This window comes from Protomyctophum bolini, assembly GCF_963924005.1.
Source record: "Protomyctophum bolini genome assembly, chromosome: 17".
Lineage (NCBI taxonomy): Eukaryota > Metazoa > Chordata > Actinopteri > Myctophiformes > Myctophidae > Protomyctophum > Protomyctophum bolini.
The window spans coordinates 10,181,386-10,203,521 of NC_137878.1; the positions used below are offsets into that span (position 1 = coordinate 10,181,386).

General features: G+C 42.3%; 1 protein-coding gene across 1 annotated transcript; it reads left to right on the top strand.

Annotated features, from left to right (window-relative positions):
• Positions 1-3,477: 3,477 nt before the first annotated feature.
• nt5c1aa (5'-nucleotidase, cytosolic IAa) lies at positions 3,478-21,760 on the top strand. Its single transcript, XM_080787474.1, has 7 exons — positions 3,478-4,038; positions 9,968-10,012; positions 13,221-13,388; positions 13,733-13,862; positions 18,870-18,992; positions 19,781-19,965; positions 20,516-21,760. Exons 1-7 carry the CDS (start codon positions 3,883-3,885, stop codon positions 20,852-20,854), a joined length of 1,146 nt encoding a protein of 381 aa, XP_080643600.1. The 5' UTR covers positions 3,478-3,882; the 3' UTR covers positions 20,855-21,760.
• Positions 21,761-22,136: the final 376 nt, after the last annotated feature.

Here is a 22,136-nt window from a genome sequence, read left to right on the forward strand (position 1 = left end):
CAGAGGTCCCTTTTCCACCTTGGTTCCCAGTGGGAACCGGTTCAGTTCTTTTTGGTTTTTAGTCCATGAGCCAGAGCTCCAAAATTGAAACGTTAATTATGAATTGAGTGTGCAAAACCATACCTATATTAGATTGTTATCACCATTAAACTTCCCCAATTGAGTACTTACACGAAGACAATGATTTATTGTATTACACATTTTACATATTTGAATATGCAAATGAGGCATTATGTAGGAAAATATGAAAAATAATAACAAATATGAAAAAGCTACTACTGTGGAAGGGTAATCATGTATTAATTTACTTGTATTGATCCTATAAACAATTTAATGTAGGGTATAGTTTGCCCACCAATTTTGGAGCTCTGGCTCATGGACTAAAAACCAAAAAGAACTGAACCGGTTCCCATAGGGAACTAACCGGTGGAAAAGGGGTCAGAGTGTATGGAACAGTAGGCTACAGTGTGTTGAATGAAGGCCATCAAGCCATGATTGGAGTGAAGCCTTAAGTTTGGATTAAAAAGGACTATAGCCAAATGGCCTAAGATTTTGACTATGGTATAGATTTTATCGATTTTGATATTTTCAATCTATGAGAGTCTAAGGCTTCATTTCCCTGAGGGTGGAGGACGGACACCAGCTGAGACCTTACTTTATAGGGCATAAGTATTAGATAAGTGCAAAATATTAGGTACTTACCCTGAAGCCCCAAATGTTAGAGAGGGTCTACAGGGTGCTTGTGGAATATTAGTCCGTAGTTTTCAATAAAGAAGTGAATTAATCCTGTTTGTGGCCGGTCTTAATTAGAACCCTGGGTTCTAATGTTCCCTGGGTTCTATGCTCCCCACTTACCTAGTGTTAGGATTAGGGTTCAGGCTCAGGGTTAGGGTTATTGTTTTTTTTATAGCGCTTTTCCAAGTGCTCAAAGCGCTTTACAAATTATGGTCCATTCATTCATACATTGGGAGGTGAAGCGGCGAGACGCCAGCATCCTCACTTCCCACACCAATGGTGGCGAGCTCACACCGACCAACTCATTGGAGGCAGTGTAGGGTTCAGTGTCTTGCCCAAGAACACTTCTACATGTGGACAGGAGGAGCCGGGATTTTAACAGCCGACCCAGGGATCATTGGATGACCGCTGCTCTACCTCCTGAGCCACAGCTGCTGTGTAAGCTATAGGGAACAAAGAGGAAAATAGAACCTGGGCAACATACGTACAGTATGGTCCTAAACTACATACTAATACATTGCACACAAGTCCTCATTTGGGGAATCCGGGTAATGTATTAAGCACATTAGATTTTGAATTTGTACATGTTTGGACTCGGAGTCCTATTAAGGTCTCTGCTGCTCTCCGACTCGTCCTCCACCCTCAGGGAAGTTATAAGCCTATACTCTCGGATATTGAAAATGTCAAAATCGATCAATACATCTACGAGAGTCTAAATACTAGGCTAATAACCAACCTGAGGTTTACCGTTATTATGGTCTATCCTCCTGCTAGACCTAAGTCAAATCTCGTGTCCGAAACAACAAGCAACACTTGCTGTGGGCTGTGGGTTGGGGTCACAGTTATACACTAGCCAATGAACAGGCAGATAGAGGATTCTGCGTATTAACCATTCCCCTAGCTGCATAGCATACTGTGAGTGATGAATGAATCAAACAAAATACATTACGTTTTATTGATGAAGGATTTAGAATGATTAAATTGGACAAGAATCCGCCTGACGCCTGAGTCTATATCGGTTTGCTGCATGTCAAATCTCACCTGAAGTCCCCAAACAGGGAGCCAGCTGATACGGGGACAAACAACACTTTGTATTTTTGGCCCAAGCCTCTTGTCTGTTAATGACAGACAAGAGGCTTGGGCTGCTTAGCAACCGTTCCCCGAGTATACGCTGTGAGTGTCCACTTCTACGAAGTGCTGGGGAGATGGGGGGGGGGGGGTCAAAAGGCTGGTTTAGGGATATTAATCTCTTTGAGAGAAGGTCCTTCTCTTAAAGAGATTGATCACTTAAGAGAAGTACCAGGGGGAGGAAAGAACGTTTGTCAGGCAAAATGTACTGAGGGTTCTGGGCTCATTTTTAGGCCTGACTGTGTGCTGCATTTAGCACAGATGTGAAAAGATGCCAATGAACCTATTTTTCCATGCACTTGGCATACAACCTCTGTTTTAAGCCAAGGTTAAAACCATTATTTCCCCATTAACTATACTTTTAAGCCCGCCCACACACGCCCACACACACGCCCACGCCCACGCCCACACACACACACACACACACACACACACACACACACACACACACACACACACACACACACACACACACACACACACACACACACACACACACACACACACACACACACACACACACACACGTGATGATTCCCTGACAAAAGATTAATCGACAGAGATCTCCATTGATACGACTGCACCATTCTACTATCTAATCCCAATCATGTTTAGCATCACCACCTGTCAGGGGAACTATACACTCTCCTCAACTAAACCGCAAAATATACTGCAGAGGGTTAATTGTGCTGACAGCCCAGAGCAACAGTGGAATCAGGACATATTAAACGGACGATGTGTCAGTAAAGCCCATATAGGATTATCAAAGACCCCAGCCACCCCAACAATGGATTGTTTCAGCCAACATCTGGCAAGAGGTCTGTTCTCCAGCCTCAAAGCCTGGCTCCAGGACAGTTATTTCCACCAGGCATATTTATTTATGAACAATACACACTAAAGGCCTTTGGCGGTCAGCCTGTCACACGCACGCACGCGCGCACACACACACACACACACACGCACGCACGCACGCACGCACGCACGCACGCACGCACGCACACGCACGCACGCACGCACGCACGCACGCACGCACGCACGCACACACGCACACACACACGCACACACACGCACGCACGCACGCACGCACTTAGAGGCAGCTGTGCACATACAATCACAGGCAAACTTGCAAACATACTGTAGGCAGTAGGCACAGCCCCTACACACAGCATATTCAAGACAGGGGCAATTTGTGTTACAATGCTAAAACAAATCACATGCAATCCTTGCAGGGGCTATATCTCCAAGGTGCATATAGCTTACTGTAAAAAGCTAGCTGTTTATACTGCAGTCTATGATGCAGCAGAATGTCCCATATGAGCCTCTAAGGATTACCGATTACCTCCATGGCTCTGTGTTACATAACAATTGTGTGTAAGAGGAGGAGGCGGTTCTGCATAAGGAAGCAAGTCTGTGATTGGTCAGTAGGAGGACAGCTGGGGAATGCAGGGAGCAATGTCACTGAATGAGACAGAGAAGGAGGGGTGAGAGAGAGAAAGAGAGAAAATTAGAGGGCGTGTGTGTGTGTGTGTGTGTGTGTGTGTGTGTGTGTGTGTGTGTGTGTGTGCGTGTGTGTGCGTGTGTGTGTGCGTGTGTGTGTGCGCGCGTGTGTGTGTGTGTGTGTTCTGTCAGATAGACTGAGGACAGCCAGAGCACTGCATCAGTTGGGGATTGCTGCATTTAACAGACAGGGCCACCAGCAGCAGTAGAGAACTGGACCAGCTTTGGATTGTTTCTGTGTATGTATCTGTACATGTGAGAGTGTGTGTGTGTGGGTGTGTTGTGTGCATGAATGTATAAGTGAGAAAGAAGTCAGGGGAGGGTGTGTGTGTATATGTACACACAACATTTGCGGATTGATTTAAAACAAGGAAGGAAATTGTGTTTCACATACACAGCAACCTTGTTTTAAGGACTGGACACTGGGGTGTCCTTAAACACCTCAGCCACGTCCCAGAGGACAGGAGTTGAGAAAGTAGAAAGAGAGACGACTCCAGCAGTTTGGATCACAGTGGGGATTCTATGGTCAAGATGAGTTTGGACCCTGTACGGACACTGACCGGGCAGGTCGAGGAGCTCAAAGTGTCCCCTGCCTCCAACGGAGACAGCAAAGGACCCTGGGAAGAGAAAGCGGAGTTTGACCAGGACAACCTGGGTCTCACCACCAAGCCAAAAATGGTAGGTCGGTCTCTTGTACGGGCATGCAACGTATCCTTTGGTTTGGTGCACCTGTTTGATGAATATACTGTAGTTATATCCACTTATTCCGAGGACAAACATTCAGTCACTTTGTTTTCAGTGAAAGGATTTGTTGTACTGTAGGCCTACAGGGAAATACAAGTGGAACCTAGTATAGACCCCTGGGAGACCCCGGTCAACTAAGACGTATAGGGATACAAGCTGCTCCTCCCATCTCTATCCTTATTTCTCCTCCTCTCCTCACTTGTTTTGTCCTCCTCTCAACCCCGATTGAAACGTAGATCCGATGTGGGTCATGTGGAGGAAAGGAATGTCTGCTAACGTGAGAGAGCAGCGGTACCCAACCATTGATTATTATATCTGACGAAAGCCCAGACCTCCCCCCAAATGCAAGTGCGTACACACATATGCAGGCAGTGGCACGCATACAGAGTCACAGAGACGGTAAACAAACACAGAAGCTACAGGTTAACGTTACTGTGACTGGCATGAACTTACAGTATATCACATGTAAGTGATACTTACAGTATAAGATAACAGAAACAGGAGAATTAGGCTTTGTTCAGACTGGCAGCTCAAATCGTACATCATCATCATCTCATTCCAGCCAATCACAATTTGCGCCCTCACCTTCGTCATCAACGTTTGTGTTACGCAATGTTTGTGTTTACACTTTACACAAACACTCGAAATTGTCCATTCATTGTCAATGGCATTTCATGTTTGTGTTTCGTTTGGGTTACACACACCAAAAACTGGACATATAGGAGGGGCTATCGGCACCCCCTCAAAAATAAATAAACTGTAGGCAGTGAATCACCTTTCTATGGGAAAAGTGAGTTTACCTGAAAGATGGATTTTCAGGCCCGTTTTGAAAGGTAGCCAGTGATTGGCTTCCTTCAAGGGACCGTGTCAGGGCATTCCACCCTTTAGTTGCAGTGCATGTTTGTTCTATAGGCTGGGTGGTACCAGAGTGTTGTTGTGGCTGTGGGTGTCACTCACTTGATGAGGTCAGTCAGGTATGAGGGTATTGAGGGCAGAGCCTCTTTGGCTATCTTGATAATTGATAATGAATTGCTTAATAACCCTGTCTATATGTGTGAGCTCAGAAGGGACAGTGTGAGTGAGTACGTGCCACAGAGTGAGCAAGACATAGTGTCAGTGATGAGAGAAAGAGAGTGAGAGAGTCACTGATTATTGACTTGATTGATTGGGATACTTTGAGAAAACATATAGGCTTAATAAGAGACAGAAGAGTGTGGAAGCCGGTTACTAACAATGTTTTCCCAAATTCCCAGTGTAACCTTGTAACTTTGCACACCATTCTTTTGGTAAAGAATGACCTTATTGAATAAATAAACGACAACGTTTCGATCTTGATAGATCTTCGTCATATCGTATCGTATACTGACCTGACGAAGGTCTATCAAGATCGAAACGTTTATTTATTCAATAAAGTAATTCTTTACCAAAAGAATATGGTGTGCGGGCCCTATACCTCCGTCCATATAAGAAAGATCACCCAATCTGAAAGATGGACAGCTCCAGGTCGGGAGGTTTACATGCTGTTTATAGCAGCCACATCACCATGCATCTACATACTGGACGGGGCACAGCGGGACAGAGAGACAGGCTGGGGGGTGGTGGACGCTGCTGGGGAGGGAAGGTGGGGCAGGAGGATTAAGTTACAGAGAGAGAGAGATACCGAGAGATTGGAAAGGCAAGCTAAAGGGCAGGTATGGGAGCTAAAGGTAAAAGCTGACTAATCTGTTCTGTGCTGGTGCAGGATTAGTGTGGGTGGGCTGCACACTGGTGTATTTTCAGACTCGTTAAGATCCAACGCTTAAAGAGCAGCGATTCTAACCTCCTGTCAGTCAAAAGTCTAAAGACCGACTGCAGTGAAAATACGACACCGGCCAGTCCGTCACTGTACACCACAACAAACAGACACGTGTGGACCAGCTTGTGTGACCTGTGTGTGTGTGTCACAGTGTGTGTGTGTGTGTGTGTGTGTGTGTGTGTGTGTGTGTGTGTGTGTGTGTGTGTGTACATGTGCTTATAATATGTGTTGTGTTGCACTTTTTGTAAAGCAGTTGTATTTTCAGTCTTAGTACTGTATTAATAGTATGGATTATTCTGTGTATGACAGGCTACAGTCACAGTGAAATCCATTAACAACCAAGAGGATTATATAGCATTAGATTAAAATAAAAACACGGACAAAGACAATATGCATAGAAAATGATTTAAAAAAATGAGTAAAACTCACCGTTGAATATCTACTGTAGACCATTGTTAAATATCTAACAATCTCTTTCTCTCTCCCTCTCTGATTTTTAACAAGCAATCAGCATCAAGTAAATGAACCCCCCTAACCTCTCTGCTGGTTACACGCTAGCATGGAGGGCTTTCATACCATGGCTTTGATCCAGCTACCGTTTAGAGTGTTTGGGATTAGTCCAATCACTTCTCACAAGCCAAGCGGCCCCAGTCATCCGTTGGTGCACCCTTTATAACCCAAAAAGTACACTGAAAAGCTTGGGAGAGACCCCGCGTAGCCGAGTGGGAATTGGTAGGCCACCGGTTCGGTCCCGTCACAGTCACACGACCCCTAACACCAACCATTTTTTTACCGAATGTTTGCCTGCTAGGGTTCATGTTCACTCATTTAAGCTTTCACCAGATAGTCTCAGCTCACTTCAGTCCATGGCTGACTCTTGGATAAGATATGAGACTGAATCATCCACTGCTTCTATAATCAATACATAATCGACTAGATGCTATTGCTAGAGCAGAACCACATGCTCTGGTCATTATCAGCATAGGGATTTTTGACCTTTTGCTGTGACCTCGGCCGTTGGCCTATTTTGAATAAATATAATAATAAAAAAAGAAATGCAGATCCAGATACCACTCCCAATTCTTATGGGTGTTGCGTTGTTAATTGTGGACAGTTCTCCACAGACAGACAAACAGACAAGGGTAATTATAATACACTCATGCCATTGAGTGCATTATGTAATAAAGGGCCAAAGTAATGACCCAGAAATGTAGTTCCATTTGATAACATCTGTGTTTGGAGAAAATTAAAAGTCTTACTCTTTGGATAAATTAGTACTTTTCAGTTCATGCTTCATATCCATATGAGTAAAATGATAAATCACATGGGTGATTTATTTTTTATTTTTAGAACACAGTTCCAGTTCAAACGCCGCTGTGAGTGACCTAGGAATAGCGCCCTCTATCGACACTGGTGTCAGACTTCAGTGCTCAATACTGTAAAAGCAACGCTAGCATAGAATTCGACAGTAGATACATTAAAACAAACGTTTTCTCAGGCTATTCTCAGTAAGAGTGCTAATGTATCAACCTGCCTGTCAAGACTCACGTTATCAGGACCATTGTTTTGTTCACCCTTACGCACTGTGTCTGAAATGAATGCTCAGACTGCTGGCCCTTTCACTCTAAATATAACCTCTCTCTACCTCTGCCTCACTTTCCCCTGTTGGTCCCTCCGCAGTCCGCACTTTACCTATCTGAAGTTCAGATACCCCTTCTGTCTCTCTCATCACATCCTTATGTTTCAATTGCACAGAAATGTAATTAATCAATGGAACTGAAGACTTTTAACCTGCTAGTGCTTACATAATGTCACTTCAGGAGTGTACACCGGTGAAATACATCACAGTCAATTGCTAGTTAATCATGGCCCACAGATCAAAGATTTGCTACGAGAAAAAAATAAAAAAAATACAAAATAAATAAAATAATAAAACATTTTAAACCGTTGCAGCAATAAAATAGCAGGGATCTGAATTACCCAGTCGCAGGTTAGCTGATAAAGACAGAAAGGCCTTTCTCACTGCAACCACATTGACATCAATATTGCTGCCGTCAACGTTTTTTCCTGCCTAATTCTGAACCAAATGAATCCCTTGCTTGCTTCGGAACTGGAAACAAAAAATACTTGCGTGTCACTACTCAGGTTGGAAGATGCAGATGTGATATAAACCATCATGAACGGAACCAGCGTTCTAGAACCAAAGTTCTTTTGGTGGAAAAGGGGCCTCCGATATAGCACTAGCACTGTGGCCGCGGAGCAGTGAGAAATTACACAAGGTTCCAAAGATCACGGCTTTGATCCGTGCACCATCCAATGTGTCTCTGAGCAAGGTAACCTTAACTCGATCCGCACATAAGAACATCAACTAAAATAATATGCCATGTGTTTAATGAGTTTTTAACGAGTCAATTAACAGCCACTGAGCTGAAAAAAGACCACGGATTATAGATGACTTAAGAGATGTTATTCATAGAGGACAATTAGTGGATACACTACACCAAAGGTCTCATACAGACTACATCTGACCTCCAGGCTGTGGCATTGGTCAGTATAGCACACAGCGTTCGATCTATTCAAGGATGCACAAATCACAATGTTGTTATAGATCATACATGAGGATATTTCAAAATACTTGAAACCATAATTTATGTAACCAGATTGCTGGTTACATTCAAGGTTCAAGTTGGGAGGCTAGCATAATAAAATACATGCAATTCATATACAGCTCCTTCTCAAAAAATAAATAAAATAATAATAATTGCAACTGCAGGTCGCATTTACTATGAAATCGTATTTCCCGTCACTCAGTCACTCAATATCCCCATACATGGGAATGCCCCCATATATGGTGCCCATGTCTCGTGACATCACGTGACATCATCAGGGATGGAGATTCCAGCATCTGCATACACTTGTCAACATACTGAAGCAAAAATATCCTGGTAGATGGCTGTGTTTGACTCCAGTGTGAGGTCTTTACTGTCCGTGATGATTTGGGGTGCCATGATGTGATATGCTGGTGTTGGTCCACTGTGTTCCAGAGTCAACACAGCCATCTCTCAGGATATTTTACTTCAGTTTCAGTATGTTGACAAGCTTAATGGAGATGCTGATTTTCCTTTCCAGCTCGATTTGGCATCTGCCCCACAGTGTCAAAAGTTTCAAAACTACTGACCATGGTATTACTGTGCTTAACTGACCAGCCAACTGGCCTGACCTGAACCCCACAGAGAATCTAGGTTGTATTGTCAAGAGGAAGATGTGAGACATAAGACTCAATACAAAGCTTACAGCTGTTATCAAAGCAAACCACCTCAACATTGCCACAGGTTGATCACCTCCATGCCACACCTCATTTCTTTTCTTTCACCTTTATTTATTCAGGGAAGTCAATTGAGAACCAGCTCTCTTTTACAATGACGCCCTGATTACACTATACATACTGTAACATACATTTGAACACAAATACATTACAAGAAGAAAAAAAACTATGTGAAATCAAGTTCTTCAGTTTTGACTGATGTTGATGAAATAATTTGTTAAAAAGTAGCCCAGACCAACCAGCCTATTGACTGCACACATTAATATACTTTTCAGATGGCCAAGATCTCTGGATTAAAATATCTTGTGTGGGGAATATTCTAATATTTTGACATAGGATTTTCTGATTTCCGTGAGCTGTATGCCATAATCATCAATATTTCACTTTATGCGCAATGGATCGAGAATATATGAAAGTTTCACTTTTTGAATTATATTACGGAAGAAAAATTACTTTTGCACAATATTAAAGTTTTTGAGAAGGAGCTGTAGGCCTGTATTAAAAAACAAGAAGAATAATAAAAAAAGAGGATACGGAATAATTAAGAATAGCTTTGTGAACTAGCGCTTATACAGTGCTTGAAGATGTGTGCAAAGTTCTTACTCTAGGTTATCAACGTGTAATTATGAATTAAAAATATTGTGTGCATGCAGCATGCTGTGTAAAGTGTCCTATGCCCGTGTCCATTGTAAAAAACCAGTGCTGTGTGAATAAAAGTGAGTTTGAACTGTCATTTTGCTAAGGTGACAGGGAGACGAACCCGGAAGGTGGAGGGAGGCATATTCTTTGTAAGTATACATGCCAAGTGGAGGTCAAAGGTCAATGCCATATGGCTGCCTGTGACCTCTTAACCTTTCACCTCCTTCATTAACCCTGTCTGTCATGGATGTGTCACATGCCTGAGGACACAACCACTGAACTAACCAATCATTTCATCAATGCATCGTGGAGTGTGGCGTACGGGCATGATTTTTGTATTCTACACTTAAGTAGAGTACTTGAGTAAATGTATATAATTACTTTCCACAGCTGGAAGTGTACTCGTTTCATTTCATTATCATGGTTTTCCTTAACCTTTCAAGACCTGAATAGATTTCCTCTGTGGTATATTGACAAACAAAAGTATGTCATATACTGTATGTTTATCTGTGTTTGGTACAAACACTCTTATATGTCAGCCTGTGTTTGTACACACACACACACACACACACACACACACACACACACACACACACACACTAGTAGTGCTTTAAGTAGTGCTTAAAGTGCTTTTGTGAAGCCCAGTGTCAATATTTTGCTTATACCGTACATGACTCAAACATAACCGAAAATATTAATTCTAAAAATGTATTCAAGTCAATTAATCAATACATCTATTTTAATTATTGCCCTATACTACTACTACTACTACTACTACTATATTTTGTACTTTTTAGCACTTTTTACAGTGTAACATAAATAAAGTTTATATTATAATTCCGAGTTCCATTGTCTGTGGATTGCAGCGCATGCATGCATGAGGAAAATGTTCACACAGAAAATTATGATTGCATTTGCCTCAGTATTCATTTATATGTATCTATCTTCTATGACTTAAAAATCACTTTTTGGGCATAATTTGTCAAAATGGTTTAAGCAGCGACAAGAGCCTATCCCTATATCTACAAGCTTAAAATGCATGTTCTGTATTGTATTTGTTTTATTTTATTACTTAATCAAAATCAAATGTGTTTGTGCATGCGTGCGTGTGTGCATGCGTGAGAGAGTGAGAGTAATTAGGTAATAGTCAGTTGGAACCATGCAGTGCAGAACTGTTGTGACTGGGGAACTGTGCCAACTACAAGGACAATTGTGCAGGGCAAGAGACTGCCTATGGCCTATTTACTGAGCCACAGTATGCAGCCATCTGCGTTCATAGGCAAACACGCATGTGCACGCGCAACCACACAGGCACACACGTGTATACATGCACACATACGGTATACACATGCACGTTCAGCAAGCAGGACTGAATGTATGAAAGTCACAAATTGACCCAGCAGGCATCATTCAGGGGTAATTTCTATAAGAGAATAAATAATAGACTTTGACGTTTAAATTAAGTCACTGACGCTTAAACTCACATACTGTAGAGTATGCCGGTGCAGTCAGTCAGTCAGTCAGTCAGTCAGACACACACACACACACACACACACACACGCACACACACACACACACACACACACTCCCTTTTCCGTCTGTGTTCTAAATGTGACCCCCCACCCCCTCTCCTCCCACCGAACTAAACGTACGTCAGCGCCCAATGTGGACACCTGTTTGGCATGCACCCCAACCCCCCCCCCCCCCCCCCCCCCTGTCAGTATACCCTGCCAAGTTGTGCCAACACACACACACACACACACACACACTTCACCGTTACATCTTGTGTACAGGTACAGAAGAGTAAAATTGGTTTTTGTTTGGCTCTTTCGGACATTGTACTAGCATTGATAAGACTATTAGACTATTAATAATACATAATACAGTAAGTTAAAATACTGTGTATATATACGTAACCTTTCCACTATTAATGTTGTGATTGTGAACCTATACTCATGTTAACCTATCATAATTTTGTGATAAATGATATCTGAGTTTGAGTGTTGTACAGTAAGAAAAATCACACCAGTGTGAAGTGAGGGGCGCTCTTATCATTTGTGTTTACGTAATGTTTGTATTTACACACAAATACTCAAAACTGGCCATTCATTTTTCAATGGCATTTAATGTTTGTGTTAGGACAATGTTTGTGATTACACACACCCTTCAACCAATGTTTAATGCTTAAGGTGTTAAAAAATATGAAATATGTTGTGAGTTGGTCTTACTTCTGGATCGACATCTAATGTAAACATATGACCATGCAGTGGTCTAGGACTCTCCAAAATAGGTATCGCACCGGACAAAAAAATCTGGCATCGGCCGAGCTCTACACACGAGCAGACATGATGTCATTCTTGTCGTGTTCTCTTGTAATAAGGCAATGTCCACACAGATACCGTACTGTTCTGTAGGCTGTATTCACTCACGGGAACATACATAGTCACATCCTACTACTCCTATATGCTATCTGGTTGTCATAGTAACGCATAGAATCACACCACAGCATAAAATAGATATCACCACATCTCCCATTTTTAGAGAGCAATGGTATAGACTTTGGCTCATCAGACCTTAGAGGATTATTTTGCATATTTTGTTGAAAGATCGGTCCCTGTCTAATGCTATAGGGAATAAGAGCATTAACTCAAGCAATGATTAGTAACTAACTACAATTCTCAACACAGCATCGAATAGATATCACCACAATTATGATAATGACAGGCTCCTTCACTGTATTGTATTGGATGCTGTACTGTATAATTAGTTAGATAGTTAGTTTTTCTCCGTGCACAATTTTGCGCCCGGTTACTTAAAGTATATCACTTTGGAGATTGTTGTACTATATTTTATGTACTTTAGGGGTATCATAGATGTATTAGTGACTGTTCTGCAAATTGACATTTTTTTAATATTAATTTTATTTTGGTCTCTTGGCCAGTTCTCACTTGAAAAAGGGATTCTGTCTCAACGTGTTTTTACTGGTTAAATAAAGGTTAAATAAAGAAATAAAAAAATGGACAGCGAACACTGACACATGAAGCCAAAAATGGTTATAAATGTGTAGCTACAGGAGTTTTTGCATGTGTTGACGCAGACAATGCATGCTACAGAAAGTGTCTTCTAAAACCCCACTGTAGCATGTGCACACAGTGAAATGAAACAGGCCTTGCACCCATACCTACTTTTCCTATTGCACGTATTTTTAAAATCTCCCAGCATCCAGCATTCAGTGTCAATATAGGATGTCAAAATCCATTGAACTCTAATTCATTCCCTGCACTTTGATTCATACGATTTTTGTATTTATTTTATTTTGTTTGGTTTATTGTAGTTTTTCTCCTTTCTCCTCTCCAGCCCAAACCAGAGAACGCAGTGACCATTGCCGTGTCTACGCGGGTCCTGTTCCGCACGGAGCGCGAGCAGCAGGTGTACGAAGAAAAAGGGGTGGAAGAGTACCTACAATACCAACTGGAACACGAGAACGAACCCTTCGCCCCGGGACCTGCTTTCCCACTTGTCAAGGTCACTGTACATGCCCTCTGAATAAGTGTACAAATGCATTCTTACACGCACCCACCCACGCATTGAAATGTAATGGAACCAATTCTAGTTGTCCCCACTTCTGTGGTCCCTGCGGAATCACAGAAGCAATTCATTTCACTGACTCACAGGCTGTGAATCAGTGAAATTAATTGCTTCTGTGACATTGCTTCTGTGACATTAATGCCTGTCAGCTGTGAGTCACAGCTGACGGGCATTAATGTTGTCAGATACTGTAGGCTAAAGAAAGTGGCTCATTGCCAATGTCATGAGTTTGATTAGAGGTTGACTGCTTAATTGCTACTGCCTTTGTTGTCTCCCGACAGGCACTGGAGGCTGTGAATACTCACCTGAGAGAACTGTACCCGGCGAGCGAAGAGTTATTCGATATTGTTCTGGTGACCTACAATCATGCACATGTTGGGATACGACTCATCAACACCATCAACCATCATAGTGAGTCTGACAAAACATATACATGCACATGCATTATGCAAGATTTGACCTGGTCACGATTGCCCACTTCCCAATGTAAACATAATCGGTCCCATTTACATACTACAGTATTCTTGTCTTTCAATATACTGACTCTGGGAGCGTGGAGGTAAAACAAGTTGGAGGTGTTTTTGATTGTTTTCTGGGACAGTCTGGAAAAAAACAACTTTACAGTAGTCAAGGTGAAATCACTAAAATAGGGGGAAACACCAAAAATAACCTTAAATGCACTGACACAAGCTCTAGTCTGTCGCAATACAAACAAGTGCATGAACAGCTGACTGTCAGATCCTTCCCATAAAACTTCCCACAAATGTCATCTTCATCACAGGCTATAGCACGGTCACGTACAGTGGAGGCTTCATTTGTCTTGTGGGACATCAGAATCGGTCAAAAGGCTTGAAGTCGGTTGTTATATTTAAAAAAAAGAAACGTGCCGTAGAGCAGGAATCAAAGTAACAGAAGAAGTCGCTCCAGATGCTGCTTCTGTGTCTGATCTCTCTAGTGGCTATTAACCCTGACCTTTCCTGCGGAACCTGACTAAACAAACTATGTTATTGGGATAGATAGGCCCTGCAGTGAAAGCAAACACTAGAACAACATGGGGGGTATAGAGGGTGTATCGCACAGAAAGAGACAAGAGATAACCTGAGATACGTTTAAATCTGCACGTGGGCAACATCTCTGATTTTATGTCTGAGCAATGATTTCACGAGAAGGCTGGCTTATCAAGGAGACAGAGACTGATAGGAGGAGTGTGCACATGCAGGTGTGGTGCGAACCCAAATCCAACACATAAGTCATAGTTAGTAATTGGGTTCCCTCATCAGTCCCCCCCGTGTCCCCCATATACTGTAGGTTTGTTTTTTTGTTTTTGTTTTTCGATTTATTCATTAAGTGTGATTTGTGAAGCTTGATAAGATGGTCACTAAATGGTAAATGGTGCATTTATATAGCGCCTTTATCCAAGGCACTTTACATAGATGGTGCATTACATTCACCCATTCACACACACATTCATACTGTACACCAATAGCGGCGGAAACCATGCAAGGCACCAACCTGCTCATCGGAAGCAATTAGGAGTTCAGTGTCTTGCTCAAGGACACTTCGACACTAACTCTGGGGGAGCCCGGGTTCGAACTGGGAACCTTGCAGTTGCCATCCGGCCACCGCGTAACTGTCACTCTTCCACCGCCACCCCACCACCGTCACTACAGTACAGTATACAGTAAACACTACTGTATAAAATGCAGTCATTTCATGATGCCTTAATTGCCACATGAATGCCTTGATTGACCTGTATCTGTCTCACTGACTGGCTTTAGTGTATCAATGTTGATGTGAGTTGAACGTGACTTCAGTCACGTTCAACTCCTGTATTATGGCATGGCAATTATGGCTCCTGTATTATGGCATGGCAATATACAGTAGGTTTGGCCTTGCCAATCAGCTGCAGGCGTGTGCATATAGACTTTGGTCGGGTGAGTAACATAACATAATCTAATAACGCGTGCTGGAGCAACAGGAGAGCTGGGGTGGAGTATACATGATTGGCCTTTAGGCATTAGGACATAAGTGTGTTAAAGGAGATTTGGACCCCCCCCCGCCCCCCCCGATCCACCTCGGTAACAAGATGTGCACATGCACACGCACTACAGTGGGGGGACACGCCAACAGCACACACACCACGTTTTTTGACCCCAGGGGTTAACTGGGGACAGGGAGGAACTCCTTATATGGTCAGCACACTCTATAGTAGGGAGGATTATCACAACAAAACAAAACAAAAAAAGAAGTGATATTTGAATTAAGTGAAATCACTGAATATACCTTTAAATAAAGAAAAATCATTGTCAAATCATCAATCATCTTCAGTCAATTTATATTCCAAGCTAGTTTTTACAAATGAGAAATTTCACGTGTGTTGGTGTACACAAAGAAAATAGAAAAAGGCCCAACATGAGGACAGGATGTCAGAACATAACATCAGATCAGGGCGTGAAATCTAATTACTGTAACTATGAGTCCAGATTAAGGTGTTACATTATTGCAAGACTCCTGTCTTCCTGATAGCTCCGGACTGAGTTGTCACTGTCACCAATTGCCAGACACCAATCTGCCATGTCAATAACGTGTGCGTGTGCGTGTGTGTGTGTGTGTTGATTAGTTTGCTTGTAAATGCGTGTTTGAGCTGTGCAGTCTCTTCCCTGACTGACAGTGCAGGCCAGGGATGATGTTACGTTACGTTACTCACACCCAGAGCAATGAGGCAGTGCTGTAACTGTAGAATATACAGTACAGTACACGTTGCTTTCGAGCAAGAAGCTCCTATTCTGAAATATGAAGCCAGTGCGGAGTGACCCTGAAGTAAACCTGCATTCTCTCCTAATGGCTAACAGGGGGCGACTCCCCTAGTTGTGAAATGAAGCCAAATTGAGGTCAAATTTTCCTATAGAGTTTAAAGTATTATAACAATCAGAACCATGAAATGGTATGTCTGAGTTATATTAAAGATGGAGTGCCGTGATTTTTGTTTGTTTTTTTCTCGAGTTTTTCATGTGTTTATGAGGTGTGGTTGTTATGCCCCTCATAATAAATGTAAATTTAAAAACAAATCAAAATTGAAACCTGCTACTGCAGTGATTCTCTCCTGTGTTCAATGCGTTTCTGCGTTCATGTGTGGACACAGATATCTTTGTCGTGTGGGCAGGGATTATTTTTTTTAAACAGAGGATGAAAATATCAGTTTTGAAAAAGACCCTAGGCCTGAGACCCCCTTTGAGAACCACTGGTCTAGAGATATGCTCACACCCGGAGCAACCATGGAGTCAGTCATTCTTTGATGTGACTATAGTGGTGGTGTTCCATGTGGATAGTTCCACCATAGTTCCATGTGACTGCACCGTGCCACGTCTCACTCCGTGTCAGCTTCCTGTTGCTGCTAGTGCTTCAGATCCTCTGTGTAAATAAATAAACGGAACTATAAGTGGATCGTGTAATGATAAATGACGAGAAAACATCAGCGGAGGGAAAAGATACAGACACCATGGTGGTTAGAGTCCACTCCCTATAGTCCACTCCCACGCTCCTGCACTCCAGTTTCAAGGAAAGGAAAACACTCAATCTTAAATGATTAGCTACAGAATGCCAGCACTCAAGCTCAGATCCACCACAACCAAACTCCAAAAATAAACATTAAACATTGAATTAAATTGAATCTTGACAGTTTCTCTTGAGATTGAGGGCTATTTCCGTCCTCTCTGTTCATACAGTATCAGTGAAGTAAAAATATCAATACTGCAATGTAGATGTCCTGTATTAAAAATGTACTTACAAGTAAAAGCACAAAAGTATCAGCAGCAAAATATACCAAGTACCAAAGGTAAAAGTGCTCATTGATTGATGCAGAATGTCCAATTTCACAAGTTCAAAATGTATAAAATAGAAAATAGCCAAAAATCTGCTATTTTCAAATGGCCAAAAATTACAATTATGACCTTTGATGTCTTCAATCACGTAGTAATCCATAATCAATTGCGGGCGCTGTTTTGGAGTTTGCCGACCCAGTAAAGGTGAAATCCTCAGGATACAATTAACTGCTGTAGCTCCTCCAGGGAATGCTGAACACATTCCAAAAGCTTTGCAATAAGACGTTTGGCATCGTGAGGCTCAGAAGGCTTCTCATTTTTATTCATTATTTAATCATATAAACAAACACGCGAGTTTCCGGGGGAAAGAGAAACAAATCTGCAGCATTCTAAAAGCAGCAAATAAACAACAGTCGGTGTCAGACATCAGGCCTGACCCATCAATCTACGCAGGCACAGAGGCTATGGAAAGCCAAATAGGAAAAGGCGAATCATACACACGATACATACCCACTGCCATATTTCGCTAAATTGAATGCAGTGATTGCATCCACATTATGTTATGTGTAGATGCTACTGTTATCAAAATCTGTTAATATGATATAAAGGGAAAAAAGGGTGGGCCCAGACCTATCTACAGTAGGCCACCTGTAACTATAGTTACTACAATTTTCAAATAATTGTAATGTAGAGTATAACATTTTCCTCTGAGATGTAGTGGGGTAGTAGTACAAGTATTGCCATTTGTAAATACTGAAGAAACAAGTAGCCTACAGTACGTAATTAAAAGCTACATAATTGGCCCTGCGGCCTCCCGTTTAGCTGTCACAACTCATTACTTTCTCTGCCAGTTAAAAGGTCTGTCCAATCTCTCCTGGGTGAGTGACTGCCATCCTCGCCTTCCTCTCACATTGTCACATCCACCTTCAATTACTTCCTTACTTGCAGAGAGCTGCTGTTAAATTGCACGAACACTCTGGATAGAAGGGTGTAACTGTGTTATTCAATTACTACAAATCAGTCTCATATGACTCTTATCTCATTTGCACCCTCCCTCAGGCCTCCCCTCCTAGTAAAATCCGAAATCATCTGTTAAAATCCTCAGGACAAAGTGGCATATTGCGACTGAGCCAAAATGCAACTGTACACTTTTCTACTGGTCATGGGATTCACAGCCATCAACACCAGGATAGGCACAAGGTTCAGCAAGTATTTGTTGACGAAAGAAGAGGAAGAGACATACGCCTTTGCAGAGTGCATTCTGTTCTGGAGTGTCCCAAGTGTCCCAAGCATAACAACCGATCTCTGAGTTTAACCCGCTATTATCTCCACCAGGCTGGGAGGCAGAGATGATATTTTCGCCCCTGTCCGTGTGTGTGTGTGCCACAAAAGATGCCTTGCGTTCTGACCCACGACTTACACAGCCCTGGCAGCCCAGCCTGGTGGAGATTTGCGCTCCGCCGAGCGCCGTTTTCTATAGTTCACCAATATCCAATAGCCTTAATGTGTTCCGAGTTCTGACTGTCATTGTATGTCACTTCAAGGAAATTACTTTCCGTTTAAAAGAAGGACTAAAATAACCCCACTGTGTTCTCAGACCTGTTCATCGAGAGGTTCTGCATGACCGGAGGGACCAGTCCTATTGGCTACCTGAAGGCATGGCGGACTGACCTCTACCTGTCCGCTGATGCTGAGAAGGTCAGGGAGGCACTGGCAGAAGGTAAGCATGCACTGTTAAATCCTCACTGTTGGTCCTTCCTTATACAGACCAGGAGCATTTAACACTAATGTTACGTGACAATAAAGACAATAAAGCGAGTGTACAACATGTTTTTATCAATGGATAGCCATCTATTATTGTACTACTTGCAGTAGACCAAAGGTTGCAAACATTGTATGCTGCACAGCGCTACAGCTGTGAAAAGTATTATTCATGGAGATTTTTCATTATCTCCATAGGATGCAAATATTTCTGTATTTCTACTTTTTGACAGGAATAATGTCTCCCTCTTCTTACAACTGTCTCCTGATACTTGGCACTAATGTCCATGTCAGGCGTCAGCATGTGTCATTATGTCTGGCATTCCCCCGCCTTGAACAGGCTGTGTATAAGATCTTTGCAATGCATAGTAATGCAGCAGCTAAATGGCAATTTGTCTTCAACCGATCATATACTGTAGTTGGAGGCAATTCTGTCTGTAGCAAGCATCAACTACCTCTCCCTAGAAGGTATATACCCAGCCTGTCAGTTTGTTTGTTTGTCCTTTAGCAGGATATCTCAAGCAGTTCTGAATTAATTTGTACAAGACAAAAAGGTTGTTCCTTCCTTGTGCAAGGAAGAACTGCTTATCGTTTAATGTTGATTTGCCAAGGGGTCCGATGATGTTGCCTATGGCCCACGTGATTGGCCATAGACAAGCTGCAACCTTGACAAAGGTAATTTTGTAGTCTTGTTTTAGGTCTTGCTTATAATGATTTTCCTGTGTCTCGCTCTCTCTTTGAATGAAGGCATTGCAGCAGCCACCATGTTCATGTCAAATAAATCGACAGAGGTATCAGAGACCCAGCTACGGGTGGCGTTTGATGGCGATGCCGTGCTCTTCTCTGATGAATCAGAACGCATCTTCAAGGCCCATGGCCTGGACAAGTTCTTTGAACATGAGAGGGAAAATGAGGACATCCTACTGGATCATGTATGTACTGTATACCTAATTATATATAATATCATAATGTGTTGCACTGTGACGCATTTTTAGCGTACATCTGCTATTTTCAGTGTCATGTCTATCGAGTGCTTATCAATAAATATTTAATTTCAAGCTTTTTTCACACTATGGTTTTTAGTTCAAATGTTCTCTTAAGTTTAATGTGTCAAGCGAGTGATGGGTTGGACTATAAAACCTTTGATTCTGTGAGAAAAAAGAAAAGAATGATAAATTATATCATATACTACATTTAATAAATACCCTTTGTTTAGCGGTTTTCATTTTCCTTTCTTCACAGAATCAAAGGTTTTATGGTCTTGATTCACCAGGATCCTGGATGGCTTGATTCTAGGCTTAAAATAATTGATATATAATATTTTTGCAAATCTCTATGGGAAAATGAATGGCAGACTTTTCAGTGGGTCCAGAAAACCACGGCCCACATGTTATGCTCCATTAGCAGAGGTGTGGTACTGAATCTGCATGGCCTTCATTTGCCATCTCTTGTGTTCTCCTATATGCCACTCTTGCACTGCAGGGTCCTCTGAAGGGCTTCCTGGCTTCACTGGGAAAGCTCCAGAAGAAGTTCTACGCGAAGGGACATCGTCTGGACTGCCCCATACGGACCTACTTGGTAACGGCCCGCAGTGCAGCCAGCTCTGGGATCCGGGCCCTGAAGACGCTGAGAGCCTGGGGCCTGGAGATCGACGAGGCCCTGTTCCTGGCCGGGGCTCCGAAGGGCCCCATGCTGGAGAAGATCAGACCCCACATCTATTTCGATGACCAGATGTTCCACGTGGAGGGAGCAGCGGAGATGGGCACCATTGCTGCCCATGTGCCCTATGGCATTGCCCAGAAATATCCACGCAAAACATAAGAAACCAGTAGCTCTATGCCAGCAATTTAGCCTGGGCTGAGATACCGAAAGGGTGTGGACGGACAGAATGTGAAAACGGATTCAGATTCACGCAAATATAGGAGAATTCGTGGAGTAAGTTGCGTGTGAGAAGATGACATATTGAACAATAAAACACTGTTGAAAAATACATCTAAATTAAACCAAAATGAATGTGTTGTTTTAGTAGCATCCGTGTTGCGTTGGATTATGTGCTCTTCAGATATTGTACTGTGAACTAAGCAGTGGTTCAAACGGTGTAGTGTGTCGGGGCATACTGGTGTGCTGAGAGACACGTGCAGGTGTGCCTTGGGATTTTGTGACAGCGACTTATTACCATTATTACATTATTATTGCAAAACATACATGTTATGAATAATTATTACTGATAGTATTATGTTTTTTTATTTACTATATCTATACTTTTTTCCAACACAGTTGCAAATCTATGCCCTAAAAACAAATTGAACCAAATTCAACTATTTTCATAAATAATACATGTTTACACACAGTGATAAGAGCGATAGCACATTTATATAGAGGCTATTTTGCACGGATATGAATACAGGTGTGCCTTGAGATTTTGATTTTGGCTATTGGTATACCGTGTACCTGGGGCACAACGTGTTTGAAAATCACTGCTGCAAAGTATGAGGGAATGTATCATTTCCACAATGTAACAATCCATTGTTTATTTTGTATCTTTAAGACATTATGTTAGAAATCATATGTGGATGAAGGTCTGGAACCTGAGACGATGTTGATGTTTGATCCTCAGAGTTACGTTACAGTATGTGTTCATCCAGTTACAGCTCCCAATCCCATTGAATTAACGGCTCTATGAAAACCCTGCTGTATATACAGTATACAGTACAGGTTCGATTACCGGGGGGGGGGGGGGGGGGGGGGGGGGGGGTAGCAGGATCCATGCCACTGCTTTTGATATTCCCTTCTGGTCATTCATTTTTATTGTCGTTGGGAGGATACGTTTTATCCTTGCTTCTGGTCAGACCGACTTAAATACATGCACTTCCTTATGGGAAGTGCAGACTGCAGACAGTACAGTATAGGTCTTTCATTTTCATTCAAGCCCCGCTTAATGTGACTCTGTCTTCAGCAGCACAAAAGACATTTCTAGATGAGCGCTTTGTTGTATGAGGAAAGACTGGCCGGAATTACTTTTACTATTGACTTGCATCTGAATGAATACACCATTAACCCAGAAGCACCCAGAGATTACAGTCAAATTGTATAGTTTAGCATT